The sequence below is a fragment of the Zootoca vivipara genome, chromosome 6 (assembly GCF_965207765.1).
Source record: "Zootoca vivipara chromosome 6, rZooViv2.hap1.1, whole genome shotgun sequence".
Taxonomy (NCBI): Eukaryota; Metazoa; Chordata; class Lepidosauria; order Squamata; family Lacertidae; genus Zootoca; species Zootoca vivipara.
The window spans coordinates 51,560,788-51,583,364 of record NC_142589.1 but is presented as its reverse complement, the minus strand read 5'-3'; the positions used below and the strand labels follow the sequence as shown (position 1 = coordinate 51,583,364).

Below are 22,577 nucleotides of genomic sequence, written 5' to 3'. Positions count from 1 at the left end.
AGCTATGCTCCCCAGTGCTGCTGTGCTCCCTAACACTAAGCCATGGTTTGGCTTAGCATTGCAGGTGAACCTAGGCGTGTGCTTTGTCTCACTTCAGATGAACCATTAGTTGTTACCAAGGTTTGTTCTTGGTTTGGCACTTGTCGTTTGTCTGGAGCAAGACTAACTACAAGGCCATGTTCAACCAGGCCAGGTAACTTGCTCATTTACACTAAGAAAAGCAAGCTGGGCCATTTTGATCTATTGAGATGAGTGCAGTGCAGCAGAGGCTAAATTACTGTACAGTGGTACCTCGGGTTACAAACGCTTCAGGTTACAAACTCCGCTAACCCAGAAATAGTACCTCAGGTTAAGAACTTTGCTTCAGAATATGAATACAGAAATCATGCTCTGGCGGCGTGGCAGCAGCAGGAAGCCCCAATAGCTAAAGTGGTGCTTCAGGTTATGAACAGTTTCAGGTTAAGAACCTGAACAAATTAAGTTCTTAACCTGAGGTACCACTGTAATCTGTTTTGTTCCCTGCCTTGGTTTGACATAACAGAGGGATCATCGAGACAATTGGCAAACAGTTAACAAGTGGTATAGGCCCATTGTGTCTGTATAAGTAGGAATCGGCCAGCCTTCACATTTTGCTTACTATTTCAATCATCGTCTCACTTTGCTATTGGGTGCTCAACAGTGTCCAAAGCCTCTTGAACCTTCTTCCCCAAGAACGAAAGAATGTGGAAAACTGGTCCCCTTGGAGACCTATTAATTTTTAGGAGCCAGATGAAGTAAAGGTTTTTAATTTGTAGAAGTAGCTATAACTTTAGATGCCTTATGTTTTCAAAGAGCTGGGAACTACCTGCTGTTTCACCTGCTGAGATGCTGAATTATCAAACCCATACTGTATCAACTTCAGTCACTCGTATTGGGAAAGGCTTTAGAGCAGCAGATCATTCCTCCCTGCAGAGGTTGCTACCATGACACCCGTGAGTGCTCATGTATCGACAGAGACCCTCACTAGCTCTCCTACTGGAATTGGAACTTGAGAGGTATTCTATGTTAGCCAGTGGAATAGGTGGCTGTGTGGCCTGCATTGTGGGCTGTGTGCAGTGCCCACAACAATTTTTCTGGTTTGCAGTTGTGCCAAAAAGGTTGGTGACCCTTGCTTAACTCATTCCTGCAGGTTGCAGTTCCTATGCTTTGAAACTTTAGGGCACAAACTGGTGTCATATAACAGAGGTTAAAATAGGGTGCATTTGACCACTTCCTGCCACTTGGTACTAGACCATCTTCAGATCTCTCACCATGGCAGCACCTCTTGACCCAAGCTATTGGTTTGCTGGTTGTCACCTTCCACAAATACGCTTGCAAGGATGGTGATAAGAGCAGCCTATGTAAAAAGGAGTTGAAGAAGTTGATCCAGAGCGAGCTGACCATTGGGACGAAACTGCAGGACAGAGAGATACAGGCATTAATGAAAGATCTGGACTGCAATGGGGATCAAGTGGTAAACTTTTCTGGGTGCCTTGGCAAAGATTTACAACGAAGCCTTGACTCTGTAAATGTACACCCCGGTGGGGCAAGATGTCGTGGTTCAGGATTATACATCTGTAGAGTATAGACAGTTTCACGTCCAATAAAAAATAAAGATTAGGGTGCATTTCTTCAGCTTTTCTTCCTTATTAATTGTGTAATGATTCTTAAAACAGGTTTAAAATGAGTTCAAGTAAAGAAATTTGAATTTTAAAAAACCACTCTAAAGAACACTATTGCTTGTTCAGGGGGGTGGCCTGCAAAGAGATTGGTAAAGCTGGGTCCTGGAATTGGGACATGACTCTCTAGGTTCCTTTGGAAAACTGTAGTGCAGGCAACCCCAGTGGAAAGCTGGTCTTGAAGTCAGTGTGGAGATTGACTGCACTACGGAGTTCCTGTTGCAGAATTCTGTAATGCAAACAACCTGCTGAAATGAGGGCTTGAAGCCAGGGCCAGCCAGCTGACCAATCAGACTTCAACCCCTGCTTCAGTTCACTGGGAACTTCCTCTGCAGCACAGTTTGACCTCAAAGGGGGGAAAGGTTGTCTGACATCATGGTGACATCAGATGACTCGTAAATGAGCGGCGCCACCTCCTAGTCAAATTGTCCCACTGCAGTCCAGGATCCAGCCTGAATTCCCAACACCTGTTCTAAGGTAATGTAGGGATTTCAAGGTAGGCCTGGTCCTTGATGTTGTTATTTTGATTTAACTGCAGCATATTTTTAGAATTGGGTTCTCTATCCAATCCAAATTGGTGTCCTTATTAATTTAGCTGGTCCCTTGGTGTGGAACTTAGATGCTTTGTGTATTTATAGGAAACATAACTCTTTTTTTCTGCATAGAATGCATTATTAATAAGTAAACTTATGTGTTAATGCACTGTTTCCAAACAGAAAGTTTTAATAGCAGCCAATTAACCGGCTAAGTAGCAAGAAAACAATGTTGGTCTTTAATCATGAAATGCTTGCTTGTTCCTACTCCCCCGCCCCTTACTCTTAAATTCTTTAAATAATTTATTCTGTTTGCATCCCTTCCAAATAGCTAATGAGATTAAAACATTAATCTGGTTTTAAGAGCCACATGTTGAAAAGGGAAAAGGAATCCCCAGGTATTTTGGGTGTTCGTTACTTTTTCTTCCCATCATTCACCAAATCTTCTTTGGTGATCACTCGTAGCTGAGTAAGATTGTCTTCCATAAACACGATTTTAACAATGAGTCCGTAAGTGTCTGTGGAGGCCAATTCTGGATCCACACGTCCTTCCATGGTGGGGACATTGGTTTCTAGGCGGGAGTTGATCACGGTATGGATTTACCAAGTGTGCCTTCCTCTTAGCACTTTTCTCCCTTGCGTCCTGAGATAAGAGTTTCTTCAAAGCCCATGACACCTTTGGTAAAGGCTGTTCTCCAACCAGAGCGCTGGCAGGCCAGTGTTTCCCAGTTGTCAGTGTTTATACTACGTTTTTAAAGATTTGCCTTGAGACAGTCTTTAAACCTCTTTTGTTGACCACCAGCATTACGCTTTCCATTTTAAAGTTCGGAATAGAGTAGTTGCTTTGGAAGACGATCATCAGGCATCCGCACAACATGACCAGTCCAACAAAGTTGATGTTGAGGAATCATTGCTTCATCACTGGTGATCTTTGCTTCTTCCAGTACACTGATACGTATTAGTTCGCCTGTCTTCTCAAGTGATGTGTAAAATTTTTCAGAGACACCGTTGATGGAATCTTTTGAGGAGTTGGAGATGGCATTTATAAGTGGTCCATGTTTCACAAGCATATATAGTAATGTTGGTAGTACAATAGCTTTGTAAACAAGCACTTTGGTTTCCCTGCGAATGTCCCGGTCCTCAAACACTCTGCACTTCAATCGGGAGAAAGCCAAATAAGCAGTCTGTAGCTACCCTTCCTGCTTCTCTCCCAAAGTCTAGTTAGGGCTTGACCAGTTTTGGGAAGGAGGGCTCTAAGACCCTGCCAGAGTCTTGTGGCTCCTTCCTAAAGCCTGTGCCTCTCTTAGCCGGCTTTGGGAAGGTAGCTTTGAGCTGTGTGTGTGTGTGTGTCAAATTCCGGCCTCCCATGCACAGGGTGCTATATTACCCTTCTGCAACTGGGTATGGCTTTCGCTTTGTTTATTTTCTTTTATTCCATTTCAGTTCTTTCATCTTAGATCTGCAGAAACCAACATGCCCTCTGGGTCCATTTAGGGTGGGTAGCTGAACATTTATTTATTAAGTGCCTCCTGTCACAATGTGTTCGTTGCGCCCCAGGGGAAAGACTTACTCAGGGAGGCCACCTATAGAAATGGGGCAAGGTCATCTGTACTCACTCAAGTGCTCAATGTACAAGATCCTCCACTTCTTTTGGACTACGACTCCCATATGCACTGTACATTTAAAGCATTACTTTAGCCATAGATTTCACCCAAGGAATCCTGGGAATCGTAGTTTGTTAGGGGTATTGAGACTTGTTAGGCAAGACCCCTTGTCTCCTCACAGAGCTACAGTTCCCAGAGTGGTTTAACAATCCATCCTCCTTGTAGAGGACTCTGGGAACTGTAGCACTGTAACAAACTACTGTTCCCATGATTCTTTGGGGGATGCCATGCTTGTTTAAAGCAGTGCAAAGGGGGCCTTTGGCAGGTTTTTAAATAAATGAAGGTAGGATTATTTGCCGGGCCCAAGCATGTATCTTAAAGAGGATTATAAACTTTGTGCCAGTTAGCTATCACTCCCAGATTAACTGAGTGGCTTCCATACAAAAGGCTGTAGCTGTTCTGGCAGGCCTGCATTACAACGCTCAGGGTGGTGGTTGCTTTTTTAAAAGCATGGTATAGTTGGTCTCTGAATCCCCACCACTCATCTTCCTGAGAGTTTTATTAGTTTTGCTTGCATTAGCCGAACGCTGAAAGATTCAGGGCACACAGCAGAAAGTGCTTTTTCACGCAGTGAATAAACTTTGGCACTTGCTCCCATAGGAGGCAAAAATGAACACCAAAAGACATGGAGGACACGGCTATTGATGGCTATAGTAACGATGGCTAATGCCTCTGCATGCCCGTTACCAGAATCACAGATGGAGGGTGTACTGCTGTGTTTTATAAAAAAGAACAGTGTTCTCCTGTGAGTTGTAACATTATTTAGAATAAAGGTTCTCTACAGGCTTAAATGAGCCAGATATTTGCATAGACAGATGACACAGAGTGCCTCAGTATTTGTATAAGAAATAAAATCATGCCATTTCTGAACAAAATTGTCTTTTGAGCCATGCCTTTCCCAGGTTCTATATCCCCAGCTCAACATGACCTGCATTTGATATCCTTATGCAGATAGGCATGACTTGAGTCCGACCAGTGGCTCATCCAAGTCACATCTCTTCCACACTCACACCCCAAACAAACTGATGCTGCAATGGCCTCAAGAGTGAAGATGCAAAGATCTATTTTCCAAAGATGGACCAGTAAATGCCTGCAATCTCCGCCACCCCCAAATCTCTGGAGGAAGCATTTCTGAATCTGTAGATAACAGGTCAAGCGCTTGAGGAGTAACAATGGTCTGGCAAGAATAGTGGGACTGGACCCTGGATGATGTGCAAATTGTCCAGGCACTTGTAGGGTTCCAAAAAAAAAAGATCCGAGATGGAAAGAAGACAAAGTCCCTACCAGAGAGGAATGGAAAACCAAGCTGTTGGGAATACACCGAAATGGCAAAACTGACTGGAAAGTTCAGGAACCAAGAAGACAAAGACTTGAATAAAGAAAAAATCATGATTAATTTAGGAGCCCTCTATAAGCAGATGAAAACATTAGCAGGATTTTAATAACATTTGTAGCAATTATCATGGGCAATATAGAGAAATATAAAACATGGATTATGAAATAATATGCAACTGAAAAGGTTGACATAAGGACCCATGGCAGGGAGGGTGGGAAGTCTGGAGATCCAGATAAATCTCGAAATATGGATATGTATTTTGTATTGTTATAATTCTACACTTGTAAAATCAAATAAAAAATCATTTCAAAAAGCAAAGCAAAAAAGCAAGATCCAAGCTCCCACAGCAGGGAGCTGTCTGCAGGAAAATTAGTATTCCTATACTGTATACATCTAAAATTCCACGACAGGCTTGCTTTGTGCTGGATCCAAAGCTGGGACTAATGGAGAAGCAAAATCTGCTGGGCGTTAATGCCCTACTATCTTATCCGCAGGCTGTTGGGATGTGTAAATAAAACCATATTTCCTAAAGGCACTCCAGTCTCTGTTGACCAAACTCTGGATAAGTGCCTGGAAACCCTAGAATCTCTCTCACTGCTCAGAGATTGGGGTGGCAAGTAGCAACAGGATTTTCCACCTTCCCCCCACCTCCCCTGGGGTATTTTCCTGCTTTTTTTTAATTCAATTTTTATTCACTTTTCTTTTTCTATCATTACATACATCCCATATCAATAACATTTGATATACAGCAGGCATCCCCAAACTTTGGCCCTCCAGATGTTTTGGACTACAATTCCCATCTTCCCCGACCACTGGTCCTGTTAGCTAGGGATCATGGGAGTTGTAGGCCAAAACATCTGGAGGGCCGCAGTTTGGGGATGCCTGATATACAGTATTACATCACCTCTTCCCTTCCCTCCTGGGCTTCCCCCAACTTCCACTTCTGGTTTGTTTCCCCCTTATTACATACTGCTGTTTCTTAAAAATCTGCTACAGTATATCATTTCTTTGTCGTTTTAAATGTTCTTTGTTAATAAAGATGTGAGTGTTTATTTAAATCTTGCCATCAAGTCAATAGTCTTCCTTTGTTTCTGCAAGTATATTACCTATAATTGGTTCCCACTCTTTTTCAAAGTCACTGTTGTCTTTTTCTCGAAGTCCGTCAATTTTGCCAGTTCTGCATAATTCATCAATTTCTCTTGCCATTGTTCTTTAGTTGAAATTTCTCCAGTCTTCCACTTTTGTGCTATCAGAATTCTCGCCGCCGTGGTATCATAGACTGCCATGCCTAACACATTCAGTACACTGTGATTTCCTGCCGAGTCTCCTTTCAGCCCCAAAATTCCAGGGCGAGTTTGTTTACCCAGAGATTTCTGCCATGAGTCATAATTATGAAACGTAGTATCAACTCACTTAACAAATCCCCGAACAAAAGCTGGTCTCCGTAGCAGTAAGGATAAATAGGCGGGGACCAGCAAGGGCAAACAGTACCAGCTCAAGTTTAAGTGCAGAGAAAATAGACGGACAGCAAGAGGAGAGAGCCTGCATCCAAGTCTGTGATGTCTGGGAGCCATTTCCACAGCGTCCTGGTCACAGGAGCCAATCGGGGTATCGGGCTGGAATTGGTGAAGCAGCTCCTGGAACTACGAGAACCACCAAAATGGGTCTTCGCCACATGCAGGGATCCACATGGAGGAAGAATCCAGGTGAGACCATAAGGATGGGGAAGAGGTTAGTTTCAGTTAAATGCAAACGTACTGGCTTTGCACTTTCCAGAGTTATCTGTGAGCTGAGATGCAGCCACCTTTTTGGAATTCCCACTTAATGAGCTTCCCCAGCCACGTGCTATGGCAAAGCGTGCATATAATTGCGTAGAGCAGCGAAAAACAACACACCAAAACACATTATATTAGGGGAAATTGCTTTGCATAAATGGTGCATGTTAGAAGATGATGAATTCTCATGAGGACTTTTCAAACAGAAAAACAGCAAAGTGTGGAAATACGGGGCTCAGCTATACAGCTGCAAATAAAATGTTTGTAAATGTGTGGTAAAGTGAAATATACAATTGTGGTGACCGTGAGCTATAGCAAATTCAATGCATTTTTCAAAACAATTTTATAAAAAAGCATTTTCATGACATTTTTAACGTGTTCAGATTCCACCATGGAGAACTCACCCCTAACTTCAGAGCTGACCATCCTTTTAGAAAGTGACAGTTTTTCAGCTCTCATCGTGTGCCGAAGGCTCTCGACCCTGGCCGTTGACCCCTGAGATGTGTATTTTTAGGACCCACCCTATTTTCTTTATTGTAAATTGTTTTTACCTCATTTTAAAATTATTATTATCTTTAAGATTAATAAGCTCCCCTTCCTCCTAAAGAAGCCCAGGGCAACAAGCAGCAAGCTATAAAAAAAACAACAACACCCACATTTAAAACATCTTAAAAACCATTCAAATGCAGGTGCAGGCTGGGAAAGATTTCAGCTTAAAAGGCTTGTTTGACAGATGGTGTTTTTATAAAATAAGGTTGTGTTTTTCCATTGCTGCAACCTGCCTTAGAACCTTATGGAGACAGGTGGGTAAAAAATGTTAATAATATGAATGATGATGATGATAATGATAATTAGCAAGCGTTTACCATCTTTTCTGGCCAAAAACTGCCCAGCATTAGTGAGAGTCAGGGAAGGGAAGATCTTCCAGGGAGGCAGGCTGGGAGAAGGGATGCTCCCAGGTGAGAGCTGGGAGGGTCCACCACCTTTTGTGTGGAACAAGGGTTAAGATGCACCTCTGATAGAGGTCTTTGTGTCTCCACCCTTCTTTGTCCCATCCTTCCTTTTGTGTGTTTGTCTTGTTTTGTTTTCTCCTTTCTTTTCTGTTTTCATTTAGATGAGTTTGGCTTTTATTGTATCCTACGCTGAAAAGCTTTGGGTTTTTTGTTTTTAAGAGGAAGCTCTCCATTATTTTATCCTTTCCATCACTGGTCACCCAGTTCCTCTTTCTTTTGTTCCTATATTTGCCTTGTGGGGGTTGGCAGGGACAGGGGATGGAATGCCTGTGGGAATTAAATGAGGGGGGAGAACAATGTACGTCACCTCAAGCTCCTTAAAGGAAAAAGGTGGGCTATAAATGCAATTAATAATAACAGCCATGTAACAGTTGACAGGTTACACCAGAAGTCTCTGAGGTCCTTGGGGGCCTGGCACTTATTCTGTATTTGCAGAGTTGTATGTCTGCTGTGATTCTGCAGCAGCACAAAAAAACAAGCTTCTTGAGACTCTCACCTTTCTGACTCTTGTGGCTGCAAAAAAAAACCTGTGAAGCCGGTCAATGTCTGCTAAAATCTCAGAAGCCAGAGGCTGAGTAACACTGAGCAGTCTGGAGTGCCCCATATAACACGAACGAAAGCAAAACAATTTGTGCAAAATAGGTGAAATTATGCAAACAGACCTCAGACTTTTCTGGGTCCAGCATTTGACATTTTTAGGGCAGCCTTGAGGGTTTGTTTCGCGCATCACCCCCTTTTTTCTCCTTTTAGGAACTGAGATCTCTGGCTTCTAAACATCCCGGCCTCGTGATTCTGCAGCTGGGTATGACTTCCGTTTTATTTATTTTCTTCTATTCTATTTCAGTTCTTTAATCTTAGAACTGCAGAAACCAACATGCCCTGTGGCTCCATTTAGGGTGGATAGCTGAACACTCATTTATTAAGTGCCTCCTGTCACTACGTGTTACCGGTAGTTGTGCTCCAGGCAGAATCCTCACATCTCTTTGCTCTGTTCATCTTGAAGGGGAAATACTTATTCAGGGTGGCCACCAGCAGAAGTGGGACAAGGCCATTTCTACTCACTCAGGTACTCAAGGTAGATCAGTCTCCCTCAACCTGGGATCCTCCACTTGTTTTGGACTACAACTCCTATCTGAACTGTACATTTAAAGCACTACTTTAGCCATGGCTTCCCCCAAGGAATCCTGGGAACTGTAATCTTTTAAGGGTACAGTATTGGCAGTTGTTAGCCAAGACTCCTCTTCTCACAGAGCTACAGTTCCCAGACATCCCTCTTCTTCAAGACTCTGGGAACTATAGCACCATAACAAATTATGGTTCACAATGGTATCATAGTGCTTTAAATGTATTGTGCAAACAGGGCATTTAGTAGGTTTTTCAATAAATGAAAGTAGGATTATTTGCCGGGCCCAGGCATGTATATTGAAGAGGATTATAAAGTTTGTGCCAGTTAACTACAACCACTCCCAGATTAACTGAGTGGCTTCCATTCAAAAGGATGTAGCTGTTCTGGCAGGCCTGCACTACAATGCTCAGGGTGGTGGCTGTTTTTTTAAAGCACGGTATAGTTGGTCTCTGAATCCCCACCACTCATCTTCCTGAGAGTTGTATTAGGTTTGCTTGCATTAGCTGAATGTTGAAAGATTCAGGGCACACAACAGAAAGAGCTTTTTCACGCAGTTCATAAACAGGAGGCAAAGATGGCTACCAAGAGGATTAGACAAATTCATGGAGGAATCGGGTATCAGTGGCTACTAGTCACGATGCCAAATGCCTGTGCATGCCAATTGCTGGAATCGCAGGTGTGGGGAGTGGTGCTGTGTTTTATAAAAGTGACAGTATTCTCCTCCTGTGAGTTCCAACATTATTGAGAATAAAGATTCTCGAGGCTTAAATGAGCCAAATATTTGCATAGACTGGTGGCACTGATTGTGTAAAAAACGATACTATGCCATATATGAGAAAATTGTAATTGGAGCTCAGCCCTTTAGTTTCTGAGGTAGCTTTTCAAGAAAGGTAATTTGCCAGACCCTTGAATCCAGATTATTAAGATTGAGGTTATTCCAGAATCTGACAATACAAGCCCCAGGCTTCACTGAAGAGATGAGAAACAGGTTGTTTTCTTTTCAAAAACTTTTTTAAAAAAACTTTTTTAAGTGGCGTTCTTTAACCTGGTCAGTATCCGTACTGGATTTGAAATTGCTTTTCCACATGGAATTGTTTTTAGTTTTTTATATATATGGAATTTCTTGCATATGGAAATGGTGTTGTTGTTGTTGTTGGTTTTTTTTTAAACATATTGTCATTGCTTTTATTGTTCACGTTTTTACTATGAAATCACTTTGAGGTTTGTGGCTGTGGTTCCCAGACTCCCCCCACCCACCCTACAAGACTATTTGAAAATCACTGAGGGTGATTGAAAATCACAGACCACTTAACGATTTGTCCCAATCTTAATGTGCTGGGCTGGATGCATGGCTTTTAACTGAATTTTAATTGCTTCTTTTATTTCTTGTCTATTGCATTGTTGTTTTTATTGTGTTACAATTTGAATTTCATCTACTGTACAATGAACATTCCTCACAATGAGAAAGACGTTCCTCACAAGATGATAGACGAAATAGTGGAGATGGACTGGTGTAGATAAATGGCAAGGGGGGCACCTGCTTGATATGCACATGTAATAGCAACACAAAGAGCCTGCCTGCTAGATGAAGCCAGTGCCCATCTAGTCCAGCATCCTGTTCTCACAGTGGCCAACCAGATGCCTGTGGGAAACCACAAACAGGACCCAAGCACAAGATCCCTCTCTCCTCCTGCGGGTTCCAGCAACTGGTATTCAGAAGCATTCCTGCCTCCAATTGTGGAGGCAGAGCATAGCCATCATGCCTAGTAGCCATTGATAGCTTTCTCTTCCATGTTCTCCTTTGACTTTCCCTCTCTCCGAGGGTCCCCAAATGCCTTTCTCTCCTGCCTTGTTGTTTCCCAGGTTCTATATCCCTGGCTTAACATGACCTGCATTTGATACCATCATGCTGAGCATTACTTGAATCTGACCATAAGCTCATCCAACCCAGTTGGGTTGCCCCAGCCACTCTGGGCAGCTTCCAACACATATGAAAACATAATAAAATGGCAAACATTTAAAATTTCCCAATACAGGGCTGCCTTCAGACGTCTTCTAAAAGTCATATAGTTACTTATCTCCTTGACATCCGATGGGAGGGTGTTCTGCAGGGAGGGTGCCACTACCGAAAAGGCCCTCTGCCCGTTTCCCTGTAGCTTCACTTCTCATAGGGAGGGAACTGCCAGAAGGCCCTCGGAGCTAGATCTCAGTGTCCAGGCTGAATGACAGGACAGGAGATGCTCCAGGTATGTGGTTGACGGGCAGAGGCTCTTGCCTTGAGGAGAGAGCTCTTTCTCAGTCTTGATGGGGATAGGGCTGAGGAGGATGAGGGAAAGAACAAATGTGACCAAACCCATGGAGAGCAGCTGTAGCTCTTTGCCATGCAGATAGTCCCAGGTTCAGTTCCCCGGGCCCAGCTTTTCCAGGTTGTCTTGGGAAAGTCTCCGCTCCAGGGCCAGCATGTCCATTCAGGCGACCTAGGCAGCTGCCTAGGGTGCCAAAATGGAGGGGGCGCTGGCCAGCCTGCCTGCCGCCCTCGGGCAGTGGGCGGTGCTGAGCGGCTTCAGGCCGCTCTACAGAGGCACACATGTGCCTCCGGAGAGTGGCCTGAAGCCGCTCTACAGGCTACAGCTGACAAGCGCAGTGAGGTGGTCCCAGGCTCGCGCTCCTGCGCGAAGCTCCGGAGGTGCGCGGGAGCCTGGGACCACCTCCTTGCACCTCTCAGCTGTTTTTATTTTATTTTTTATTTTCTATTTTTTCTATTTTCTATTTTTATTTTTTCTATATTCTATTTTTATTTTTTCTAATTTCCATTTTTATTTTCTATTTCTATTTATTTGTTTTGTTTTTTATTGGGGGGGGGCAGAACGTGATCTCGCCTAAGGCGCAATAAACCCTAGCACCGGCCCTGCTCCTCTCTGAAGCCCTGGAAAGGTATAAAGGGGAGGAAGGTGTTTCCATGACAAATCCTGTGCCCTCTTTTCACAGAGTCCACCGATGAGGCTAGCATCAATGCTGCTGCGAAGGAAGCTGAGGTCCACCTGGCCGGAAGTGGACTAAATCTGCTTATCAACAATGCGGGCGTCATGCCCCCGAGCACCCTGGAGTCGGTGACCAAAGAAGATATGCTGAGCGTCTACCGTATCAATGTCGTTGGCCCAATGCTAGTGACAAAGGTAGAGCTTCTCCTCACACTTTGCTAGAGGTGGCACCCATTCCTCCGGGCAAAGAAGGGAGCAGCAAGTGAAAGGAGATGTTAAAAGGCTCCCACAACTTTAACGGAAAGCTTTCCCTGCTTATTTCCTTACATTGAACTCCCTGAGACAGGGGCTTGTCTTCCTAATACCCAGCAAAGCACCTGTCACACTCGTAATGTATTGACCAAGAAAGAGAGGGGGGCAAAATATGCAGGAGGGGGCCAGCCAAGGAGAAGTGGGGCACCAAGGACGGAGGGCCTGTGAAGGGGACAAAGGGACTGCCCACGTCTGTCTTCCTTTGCAGGCATTTCTGCCCATGCTGAAGGCGGCTGCTAAGAGGAGCAGCAGGAAGGGGCTGAGCTGCAGCAGGGCTGCCATCATCAACGTCTCCACCATCGGCAGCTCAATCGCAAAGCCCCCTCCCATGGTCATGTTCCCCGTCATTTCTTACCGCTGCAGCAAGGTAACGGGGGCAGCACAGCCTCTCCTGCCAATCTGTGCAAAAGGGGCAGGGTCAGCAACAGGGAGTGTGGCCAGGGACAGCTGCCGCTGACATCACCGTGGCCTCCTGGGAGGGGTGAATAATTTATAGTGCATAATCCAGCACTGACCGCAGCCCTTGTTGCTCAAAGTTAGGAATTGGCTCCCACAAGGTGCGGTGTGATTGCCACCAACCAGGAAGGCTTCAAAAGGGGATTGGACGAATGGGTGGAGGAGGGCGGAGCTACCCGCGGCTGCTAGCCACAATATTGTAAGGTTACCAGGTTTTTTTTCAATGAATCTGCGTACACATTTCAACTTCAGTGGATTTTGTATGGGGACTGAATTGTAAATCCGGGGACTGTCCCCGGGAAACGGGGATGTCTGGTAACCTTAATGTATTGCGTCCAGTGATGAAGACAGCATGCCTCTCTTAGCAGCTGACAATCCCAAGGGAGACAACTGTTGCCTTGTGGGCTCCCCGTTGGAGCATCTGGTTGGCCACTGTGGCAAAGAGGGTGCTGGACCAGATGGGCCGCCGGCCCGATCCAGCTGCGTGACTCGCTAGTTTACCCTGTAACCTCCACGGTGCCGCTGCTTCGGTCTTTCTTCAGACGGCGCTGAACATGCTCACGCGGTGCCAGGCGCTGGAGTACAAGGATGACGGGATCCTGTGCGCTGCACTTCACCCAGGATGGGTGAAGACGGAACTGGGAACAGACAAGGTAGTGGCAAAATCGCAATTGGTCATTAGACCAGGATGTGGTAAAAGAGAGGAGGAGGAGGAGCAAGAAGCACAGCTTGCAAACCTCTTGACTAACTATATTTCGGGCCACCGCCTCATTCCATAAACTCATCCCCAGGGGCCCCTACCCTACCAAAGGCCGGAATAGTGGTTTGCATGACCCACCAAAGAAGATAGTAACACAATAAAACTCATAGCAGTAATAATTAATTGCACAATTAGTCAAAATCCAATTAAAACTATTTAGTTTAATCAATTCCACAAAATGGATGAACTTGATTCAGTCATACCGGCTTTTCAGAGTCTGATAATTCACACCCCCAGTACTCCCCTTGCCTCCCCTAGGTTAGTGGTTTTCATGGGGTGCCATGGTCAGGGGTGCTGTGGGAAATACTGGCTTCTGTCTCTTTCCTTCCCTCCCCCCTCTGACGCCCTCTCATGTCTCTGCCTCCCCAAGGCTTGCATGGCTATTTGTTGCAAAAGCTAGGGGAGCCTTGGAGTAAGCAAGCAAGCAGCAGGTGAAGGAGCCCAATGTGCCAGTCCACCAGCCCTTGCCGCTGGGAATGAACAAGTGGGAGGGCAGGCAGGTGCTGTTCTGGCCTTTCTCGTCCTTGCTGTGTGCAAGGCCTGCCTGCGAGCTGAGTGCCCGGTGCTGAAGGGGAGCTTTTCCGCCAAGCAGGCCTGGCAACGTCTGCTGCCGCTTCCCAAAGTTAGGTGCTAGCCCCATGTTCACCTCTGGCGAGTCTCGGTTGGGCCACTAAGGCTAAAGGCATCCTCTTCCTAGGCCCGTGGGGCAGTGTGAGGAGGCACCTCCCTTTGGGGCAGTGGGGGGGGGGGAGTTCAGAGACCAGGGGTGGCAGCCGAGAGGACTCTCAAGGAGAGCAGGCTGAGAAAACATTCCACAAAGGAGGGTGTTTGAAAAGGTTGAGAGGCTGCCAGCTCTGCAGGCAAGGGGTGGCATAACTGGACTCCTGAGCCCTACAGGGGTGGTGTGAAAATAATGTAGTTGGTCAATCCCGCCATCCCCCAGAGGGCAATACTGCCCACTTTGGGAACCACTGAACTAGAGGGGTTGGGCAGCATAGCTTGAACCAATACCCAGAATCTGGCCTTTTTCACTCAAGTTGCCAGGAAGGAGGTGGCTGGGGTCTTTTCCCTGCAGAAGAGTCTCCATTCTTGGGACTTTCTGGCGTTTCCTCCACTTGGCCCTGCTCAGAAGGGAAACTTATCCAGCCCTGTGGAAGGCTGGTTCCTGGCAATCTGAAGTCCTTAGCAGCCGTGGCCCCCACCCAAATCCTCTTGTGAGAACAAGGAAGTGTTTATTAATAAGCTGTTTCCCCAGCTTCAAAGCAGCAAAGAAACTGCAAGCAGAGCGTCCATAAAATAGAAACTTCTGCAGCTCAAGGTGTCTGGAAACACCTGGTGCCCCTACCTTTCCGTTCCCAAGTGGCCCAAGTCTGCTGTCCTCGTGGCAGGTTTTGGTTTGGATTTTCAATGCAAAAACATGTTTGCACAATGCAGGCGGACCTGACGGTGCAAGAGAGTGTGCAGGGGATCATCCGAGTGCTTTCCAGCCTCTGCGAAGAGCAAAATAGCCGACTGGTGGACTGGGAGGGGAGGATTGTGCCCTGGTGAAGCCAGCAGCCAAAGAGGGATCTCTCCCGATGGATGTGTCCGTGTGTCCCAAACCAGGTCAGCTCCAAGTATGTGGTAGCATCTAGCTGCCATGACAGCACTTACAATAAATAAATCGCATGGATTTCATAACCTGTCCTGGTCTTCCATCATTTCTTGCTAGCCATAAAAATGCACCAGAGAAGCAATTCCTGACCACTGGCCCTGTTAGTTAGGTATCATGGGAGTTGTAGTTCCAAAACATCTGGCGAGCCAAGGTTGCCTATGCCTGCAAGAGAGACTGAAACACACTGAATAGCTGTCAGGGCTTGAGTCAGGTGTAGGTTAGCAAAAAAACAACTAAATCACCTGAGGCCAGTGAACTCTTTATTCAAGGAAACAAACCACATCTCAGGCCTAGTGGTCTCAGAATCTGAAGAAGTGTGCATGCACACAAAAGCTCATACCAAGAACAACCTTAGTTGGTCTCTCCGGTGCTACTGGACAATTGTTTTTATTTTTATATATTTCTACTGCATCAGACCAACACGGCTACCTACCTGAATCAAGTAGTCTCAGGAACTCTTTCCAGGTCTTGCCCCAAGGAAGCAGTTGTGAGGACTGATGGTCCCCGTCTTCACTCCACTCCCTAAGGCTCTTCCCCTGGTTCCATCCCCAGTAGCTTAAGACTTCCTTGCCTTCTTCTCTCTCATTTCTGTGTGTGTTCTGGGTGACCAGGGTGGAGGGGAAGACTCCGTGTCTTCTTCCACAGCCTGCCTACACCGAGTCTCGTGGTTTGCACTGCTCTCTGCCACAGCCTCTTCCTGCTCACTAAACCCTGTTGCCTCATATGCTCCCAACACCACCTCCTCCCAGTCTGCTCCTTCCATTGACCCCACTCATCATTCTCCCACCACTGGTCCCTGGGCTCTGAGCCTTCTTCCCCTGGGGACTCCCTGTCTGGTGCCTCCCATGACTCCTCTGCATCCAGACAGTCCATGACAATAGGCAAGAGAGTAGGGATAGGGAAAAGGGGCGGCTGTGGGCTATAGCTCAAAAGTCCCAGGTTCAGTCCCTCCCATCTGAAATCACGGAGAGCCACTGTCACTGAGTGTGATACTGAGCTAGATGGCTCAATGACCAGGAACACTATAAATACAGTTTCTTAAGTTCCTATTATTCTAGACCCTTGCAATTAGAATACTTGCAATTGCTTGCTATGCCCAGAAACTTGTGAGAGTCTTCTTTCAATGGGAACCGCTACAGAACATTGAGGCACAGACAGCACAAATCTTCATAGGAACTGGGTGCTTCATCTTTGGAAGTACTAGCCAAAAGATGCAGAACCCTGTAAAAGAAGTATTAGCCTCTGCTGAATCAGCAGCTTCCCAGATGCCCACTGAGAAAGACCATAAACAGGTTTGTCAGTCACAAAAGACACAAGGATCAATTGGGATTTTATTAGCTAAAATACCAAACGTGAAAATCAGAAGTGTCGGTAGAAAAATAAAAACTGATATTCACAGTCCTGTTCTCCCTGCCTTATAAAGCTTTGTTCACGTTTGCCGCAGCAGTTAGTGGAACAATTCGGGAGGGAAAGAGCTCTTCATCTCCCGCACAAAGTTGGGCTCACGGATGCAGGCCATGGAAAGAGCTTGCTGAAGAAAAGGGGGTTCTGTCGGCTGCAGTCCTGACACACGGTGGGGTTCATGAGAACAGTAAACAGCATTGATGCATTCACAAGAGATCCTCTTTTAGGCTTCACTGGAATTCAACAGATTTCACATTTGCTAAGCGTTTGGTAGACCCTTCCCCTCCCCCCAAAAAACTTAACAGGGGGTTAACAAATTAAACTAAAGAGTAGAAAGTTAAGAGGAAAAAAAAAGATCAGAATACGATACCAACGTTTTTCAGATCAGGGGAAAGTTAAAGTGACAAATTATAGCTCTAAAGTGCTCAACCAGCCTTAAGGCATGGGGAAGCCCCAACCAAGTGGTTGGAAATACTACGATGTGGTCAGAGAATCTGACTGGCTAATCCTGATTTGTTACCTACAAAAAAGACAGCCGTTCCCTACCTACCTGCCACAACCCCCCTCCCCCAGTCAGCCTCTGCAATTGACGAAGTAAAGGTCTGTCATTGCTTGGCAAAGCCAATCACATGGCCCGAGTTCAACAATGGAAGGGTGACATGGGGAACGGGAGAGGTACTGGAGAAAAAGATGCATTTCACCAAGAACTTGGATTATATATATTTTAAAAGCCTAACTGATCAGAGCCAATTTAAACATTCAGGGAAACATCATCTCCTAAAGGATGTAGGGGAAGTTTGTTTCAAAGCATTCCACAACTATCATTTCCTGCTTGTATTTTGACACTGTACAGTCTCAGGAGAGGGCTGTACATCTCCCCCCCACCCAAAATATGAATTGATGCTGCAATGGCCTCAAGAGTGAGAATGCAAAGATCTATCTTCCAAAGACGGACCAGTAAACACCTAGAATCTCTGCCACCCCCAAATCTCTGGAGGAAGCATTTCTGGTCATGACTCTGCAGAGGATGGCACTTGAGGAGTAACAATGGGCTGGCAACAGTAGTAAGACTGGACCCTGGAGGAGAGGCAAATTGCCCAGGCACTTGTAGGGTTCCAAAAAGAAAGACCCAAGTCCCCACAGCAGGGAGCTGACTGCAGGACAATCACTGTTCCTATATACATACTTCTAAAAATCCAGGCCTATATAACAAGATTCAAGACAATAGATTATCACAATACTCCTCACGTAATACAGGTGTTAAGAAATGTTTCACATGGAATCTGTACAACCTAATCATCAAGGACATTATTAACAAGGGTACAACCCAGCGTTCAGGAACTGATTATCGTAGCATTTACTGGATTTCATCCAACTACCATTTGTTTCACAAACAAGGGACACAGCGAGAACCTGCACGGTTTGGTAAAACTGCACTTCATATCCATGCCACGTATTTGAGGTAGCAACAAAGCATTCTCCCCACCACCACTTTTGTCTCAGCCTTCACAGCAGTCTAAACACAGCAATGACCAGAATCCAAGAAGATTTTTTGCAGAAGAAGCCCCTCACCCTCTCCCTTACAGCTTCTAATTCACATTCTTCCATAAGAAAAGGTTTAAGTCCATTAAAGTGCATTCAGATCAGATTTAGTGGTGAAGTTTCTCCAGCGGTACTATCCTAGGATGGATACTTTCAATTAGAGTAAGACAGCTTCACCATCACACATTTGTTTGCTGAATAAAAAAAAATTACCCCAAAACAGAAAAGCTTGGCACTTAAGGTTACAAAATTGTTTACAAAATATAAACAAAGAATTGGCTGAAAGCTTGTTCAATGGCAGATGCAAACATTTCCAGGCTACATGGCAGTGCTCCAGAAATATTCAGACCGAGGGTGGGGAACCTGAACTCCAACAATATCTGGAGGGGAACAGCTCTCACCGTTCCTGACTGTTGGCCATGCTAGCTGGGGCTGATGGGAGTTGTAGTCTAGCAACATCTGGAGGGCCACAGAGTTTTAGACCTTCTATCCATCCCCCACTCACTCACACATTCCTTGTATTGTTTGACAAGAAGAGACTTGATCAAAATATTCTGCACCAATGTCTCATTTTCAGTTAGAAAGCAGCCAGGGTTGTGCCAGAATGTCGTCTGGAGACTATAAGATGTGTTTGTAGAACGATGGTTTCCTCCAGGATCTTCAGCCAGCTGGCCAAGGATGAAATGGGGCTGCTTCAGGCTGCCGGAGATAATTACTGGAGAAAAATTGCACGGATCCACTGAAGTTCTCCCCAGTGAAATTAATGGGGCCCGTGTCAGAGCATGGCAAAGCTCTTCTGTGGCTCCCATATCCATTTCAGTGGGGCTTGCATAGAGGAACTTCCCCATGGACATGCCCTTTGACCTTTTCACCCCCAGAATCCTGCATGGTGCTGCTCTGTTTGCAATGGCGTCTGATGCGAGATGCTAAAGGGTGGCTAAAATCCGTAGGAAAGAAATCATCACCACACCGAAGGTCTGCCCCACTCCAAAAGTCATGGCCACAAAAGGGATCATGTCCTTTCCAGCAGCTTTGTAAACACCGGCAATTGCAGCACCTGTTCAGGAAGGGGGGAAAGGAGGACCATAGGTTGGTTGCTCATGTCCTATCATCCCTTTCTTCTCACTTGGTAACACACAGCAAAAGAAATGAAAGACAACTGTCATTCACTTTCCTTCTTCCTCAACCTGGTGCTCTCCATATGTGTTGTATTGCAACTTTCTTCAACCCCAGCCAGCATGATCTGGGACTCATGGGAGTTGTAGTGCAACAGCATCTGGACAGAACCTGGTTTTAGGAATGCTGCTAAGCCAATAGTTAAAAAACACAAAATCAGCCTGCTGGGTGAGCAGTTATTTTCACATTTTAAACTCTGCTCCTCCTCCAGGCAGCTCAGAACAGCATATACGATTTCCTCACCCTCCCCTTTTGTCCTCACAACGTCATCCATGGAGCTGAGTGGGGGATCCATACCTAAGGCTTCCCAGCCTTAGTACAAACCACAACACCACTAGTATGAATACCAAAGGGTCGTCCAAAAGCAGAGCACAATAGGGATAGCTTTCTGTTGCTGTTAACATCAAGCATCTTGGGAGTCACATGCATAAACCCTCACTTTGGAGGCTATACTTCTGGCTGTCACAGGCTGGAAAGATGAGTAGCAAAGAGAAGAATGGCAATCCCCAAATGGCCTCTCAACTTTCAAAAGGTGTCAAACCGTCTGCATGACAGATGTGATTGACAGGTGGCATTGTCCAGCCAGTCAGGACCCACCTGGGTCAGAAACACTTTTAAACAGTCCAAACTCGCTCAACATTGCTCATCTGACCACCTACACTGCTACATGTGAGGACACGAGAAACCCGCTTGTAAGTAGATCTGATAGGATAGATAGGCTTGAATGAAAGGGCACTTTTTGCTCTTTGACTGTAGCAACATTCTGCCTCTTCCATTTATCCTTCTCCTTTCTTTTTTATTCTTAACAAACCTCACAGAATGTGGCTGTTGGGGTCTTGGGTGTGTTTCTGTGAAAAGTCCCAAGATTATTTCAAACTCTCCCGTGTTATGTGGGGGTGGGGTGGGGGAAGACAGAGAGAGACAGAGAGAGCGAGCACTATAATGTAAACTCTCCCTCTTCTAGAAATATTTTATCAGTCTGAGATACACCTGAGATTGGGAATCCCATGGACACAGAAATAAGGAGACTGCTAGGCTGCTGGGATGCAGCTGGGGCAAAGGAATGTTTCAAACAGCCAACCTACTTGATAAAATCCCAGCCGCTAATGGCCCCACGAAGCCCATCAGCAGGATGCTCACCGACATGAACCTGCCGTATCTGTGCCGCCGGAGAGTGAAGAGGGCCAGGAGTGCTGCGGGGATGTGGAAAAAGAGAGACGACACCATTGCCCACAGGAAGACGCCATACCACATTTCTGCCATGGGATAGGAGAGAAGAGGATAGTAAGAGCAGAAGAGCAACCACCTTGATCAGGCCAAAGGGCCCATCTGGTCCAGCATCCTGTTCTCACAGTGGTCAACCAGGTGCAGTGTGGGAAGCCCAGGAGCAACAGCTCAAAGTAATAATTATGTGCTGTTCTTTTTTGATGCTGCCTTTAGTTTTATTAAGGTTTGAGCTTCAGCAGTTGGACCATAGTTGCTTTTTAATTATGAGCAGGGGCGTCGCAATAGGGGGGCGGGGGGGGTCGCCCCAGGCTCCACTCTGCGGGGGGCAGTGTTGCGCCCCCTTGCCACCTCCATCGATGGCTGCTGCTACTGGTGGGGCGGAGGCAAGGGGCGGGCCAGAGAGCAGCGTCAGCCACTGACGCCCCTCGCCGCTCCGCCTCCGCCTGAGTAGGAAGAAGCACAAAGCGCGCTACGGAGCGGGTTGCCGGCAGCGGTGCTCCAGCGCCCAGATCAGAGGATCCCAATGCTAGAGCGGCGGTGCCAGCAACCCGCCCCATAGCTCACTTTGTGCTTCTTCCTGCTCTGGCGGAGCGGCGAGAGGCGTCAGCGAGCTACGGAGCGGGTTGCCGGCAGCGCCGCTCTAGCATCGGGATCCTCGGACCCAGGCGCTGGAGCACCGCACCCCCGACAACCCGTTCCGTAGTGCGACGCATGCGTCGTGCGTCATGATGCACGCGTCGTGACGCACGACGGATGCCCCCCCCCCGGCGGGGTGTCTTCGGGTTTGCCGTCCCGGGCAGCCAAAAGGCTAGCTACGTCGCTGATTATGAGCTGTTTTAAGCAACTCTAAGGAAGGAAAAAGTAGGGTATAAGTCTTTTTAAGTAAGAAAGATAGATTAGCTGCTTTGTCTCATGCATTAAAGCAGGCACCCCGAAACTACGGCCCTCCAGATGTTTTGGCCTACAACTCCCATGATCCCTAGCTAACAGGACCAGTGGTCGGGGAAGATGGGAATTGTAGTCCAAATCATCTGGAGGGCCGAAGTTTGGGGGTGCCTGCATTAAAGTATCTTGGGGACAGCCCTGGAGTCTGAAACCTTTGATTAATCTCTGTGGATCCCAATCTACTTGTTGCCTACCCTTGGTCAGCCTTCGCCAAACGGATGGCCTCCCTCTTTGGCTTTGGGCTATGAATTCCTGGCTGGGGCTGATGAGGGAATTCCCAGGGTGGTCTCTACACACTTTGAGTGGTGAGAGCAGCAGCAGCCTTCCCAGGTCTTGCCCACCCCCACGTGGAGACTCCAGGGACAGGCACCTCCCTTTCTTTCTGCGGCACCCACAGTGACCTTGTCCTACCCCTGACAAGTGGGACACGGGAAGGAGGCGACCCGGGGATGTTCAGATGGCGCCCAACCCCTTCGCGGGTCCTTGGAAGGCAGGCGTGGCGTGAGCCCCGGAGCCTACCTGTGAACTCGCAGAGGGATTCGGCGCACGCGGCTCGGGTGACGTTTCCCGAGCGAGGCACCAGGTGGAGGCTCAGGATCTGATGCAGGAGGCCCCCCGGGGCGGGAGGGACCGAATCGTCGCCGCTGCAGCCGCCTCCTCCGTCCATGCCTCCTTCGACATCAACATCCGCTCCGCCAGCACCACAGAGAGGCAATGCCAGAGCGGCCCCAGGCAGGAACCTCTGGTGAACGAAGCGGAAGCCGCCCTTTTATTGCTGTACTGTAAACCGCTTTGAACGTATTTTTGATGACACAGCGGCATACAGTACAACTATTTTAATACATTAAAAATGAATTTAGGGTCCAGGTTTTAATAATAATAATAAATGAATAAATTTATTGAATTGTCGACGCCTGAGCTCGACTCCACATTCAGGCAGCCTAGGCCGCTTCGCCCCGGGCCTAGCCTACCTCGT

General features: G+C 46.7%; 2 protein-coding genes and 1 pseudogene across 3 annotated transcripts; 2 read left to right on the top strand and 1 right to left on the bottom strand.

The window, feature by feature from the left end:
• Positions 1-1,141: 1,141 nt before the first annotated feature.
• LOC148685337 (protein S100-A6 pseudogene) lies at positions 1,142-1,653 on the top strand (annotated as a pseudogene).
• A 3,473-nt stretch (positions 1,654-5,126) lies between these two features.
• On the top strand, positions 5,127-15,335 carry LOC118086570 (uncharacterized). Its single transcript, XM_035118343.3, has 6 exons — positions 5,127-6,936; positions 8,769-8,820; positions 12,133-12,320; positions 12,646-12,804; positions 13,436-13,546; positions 15,088-15,335. Exons 1-6 carry the CDS (start codon positions 6,790-6,792, stop codon positions 15,199-15,201), a joined length of 771 nt encoding a protein of 256 aa, XP_034974234.2. The 5' UTR covers positions 5,127-6,789; the 3' UTR covers positions 15,202-15,335.
• A 1,285-nt stretch (positions 15,336-16,620) lies between these two features.
• On the bottom strand, positions 16,621-22,295 carry TMEM170A (transmembrane protein 170A). 2 transcript variants are annotated; one of them, XM_035118344.3, is made up of 3 exons: positions 22,121-22,295; positions 20,515-20,685; positions 16,621-19,310 (listed from the first exon to the last, which is right to left on the bottom strand). In XM_035118344.3, exons 1-3 carry the CDS (start codon positions 22,266-22,268, stop codon positions 19,180-19,182), a joined length of 450 nt encoding a protein of 149 aa, XP_034974235.1. In that variant the 5' UTR covers positions 22,269-22,295; the 3' UTR covers positions 16,621-19,179. The 2 variants fall into 2 exon arrangements, with proteins under 2 accessions (XP_034974235.1, XP_034974236.1); XM_035118345.3 differs by having other exon boundaries at positions 20,515-20,622.
• Positions 22,296-22,577: the final 282 nt, after the last annotated feature.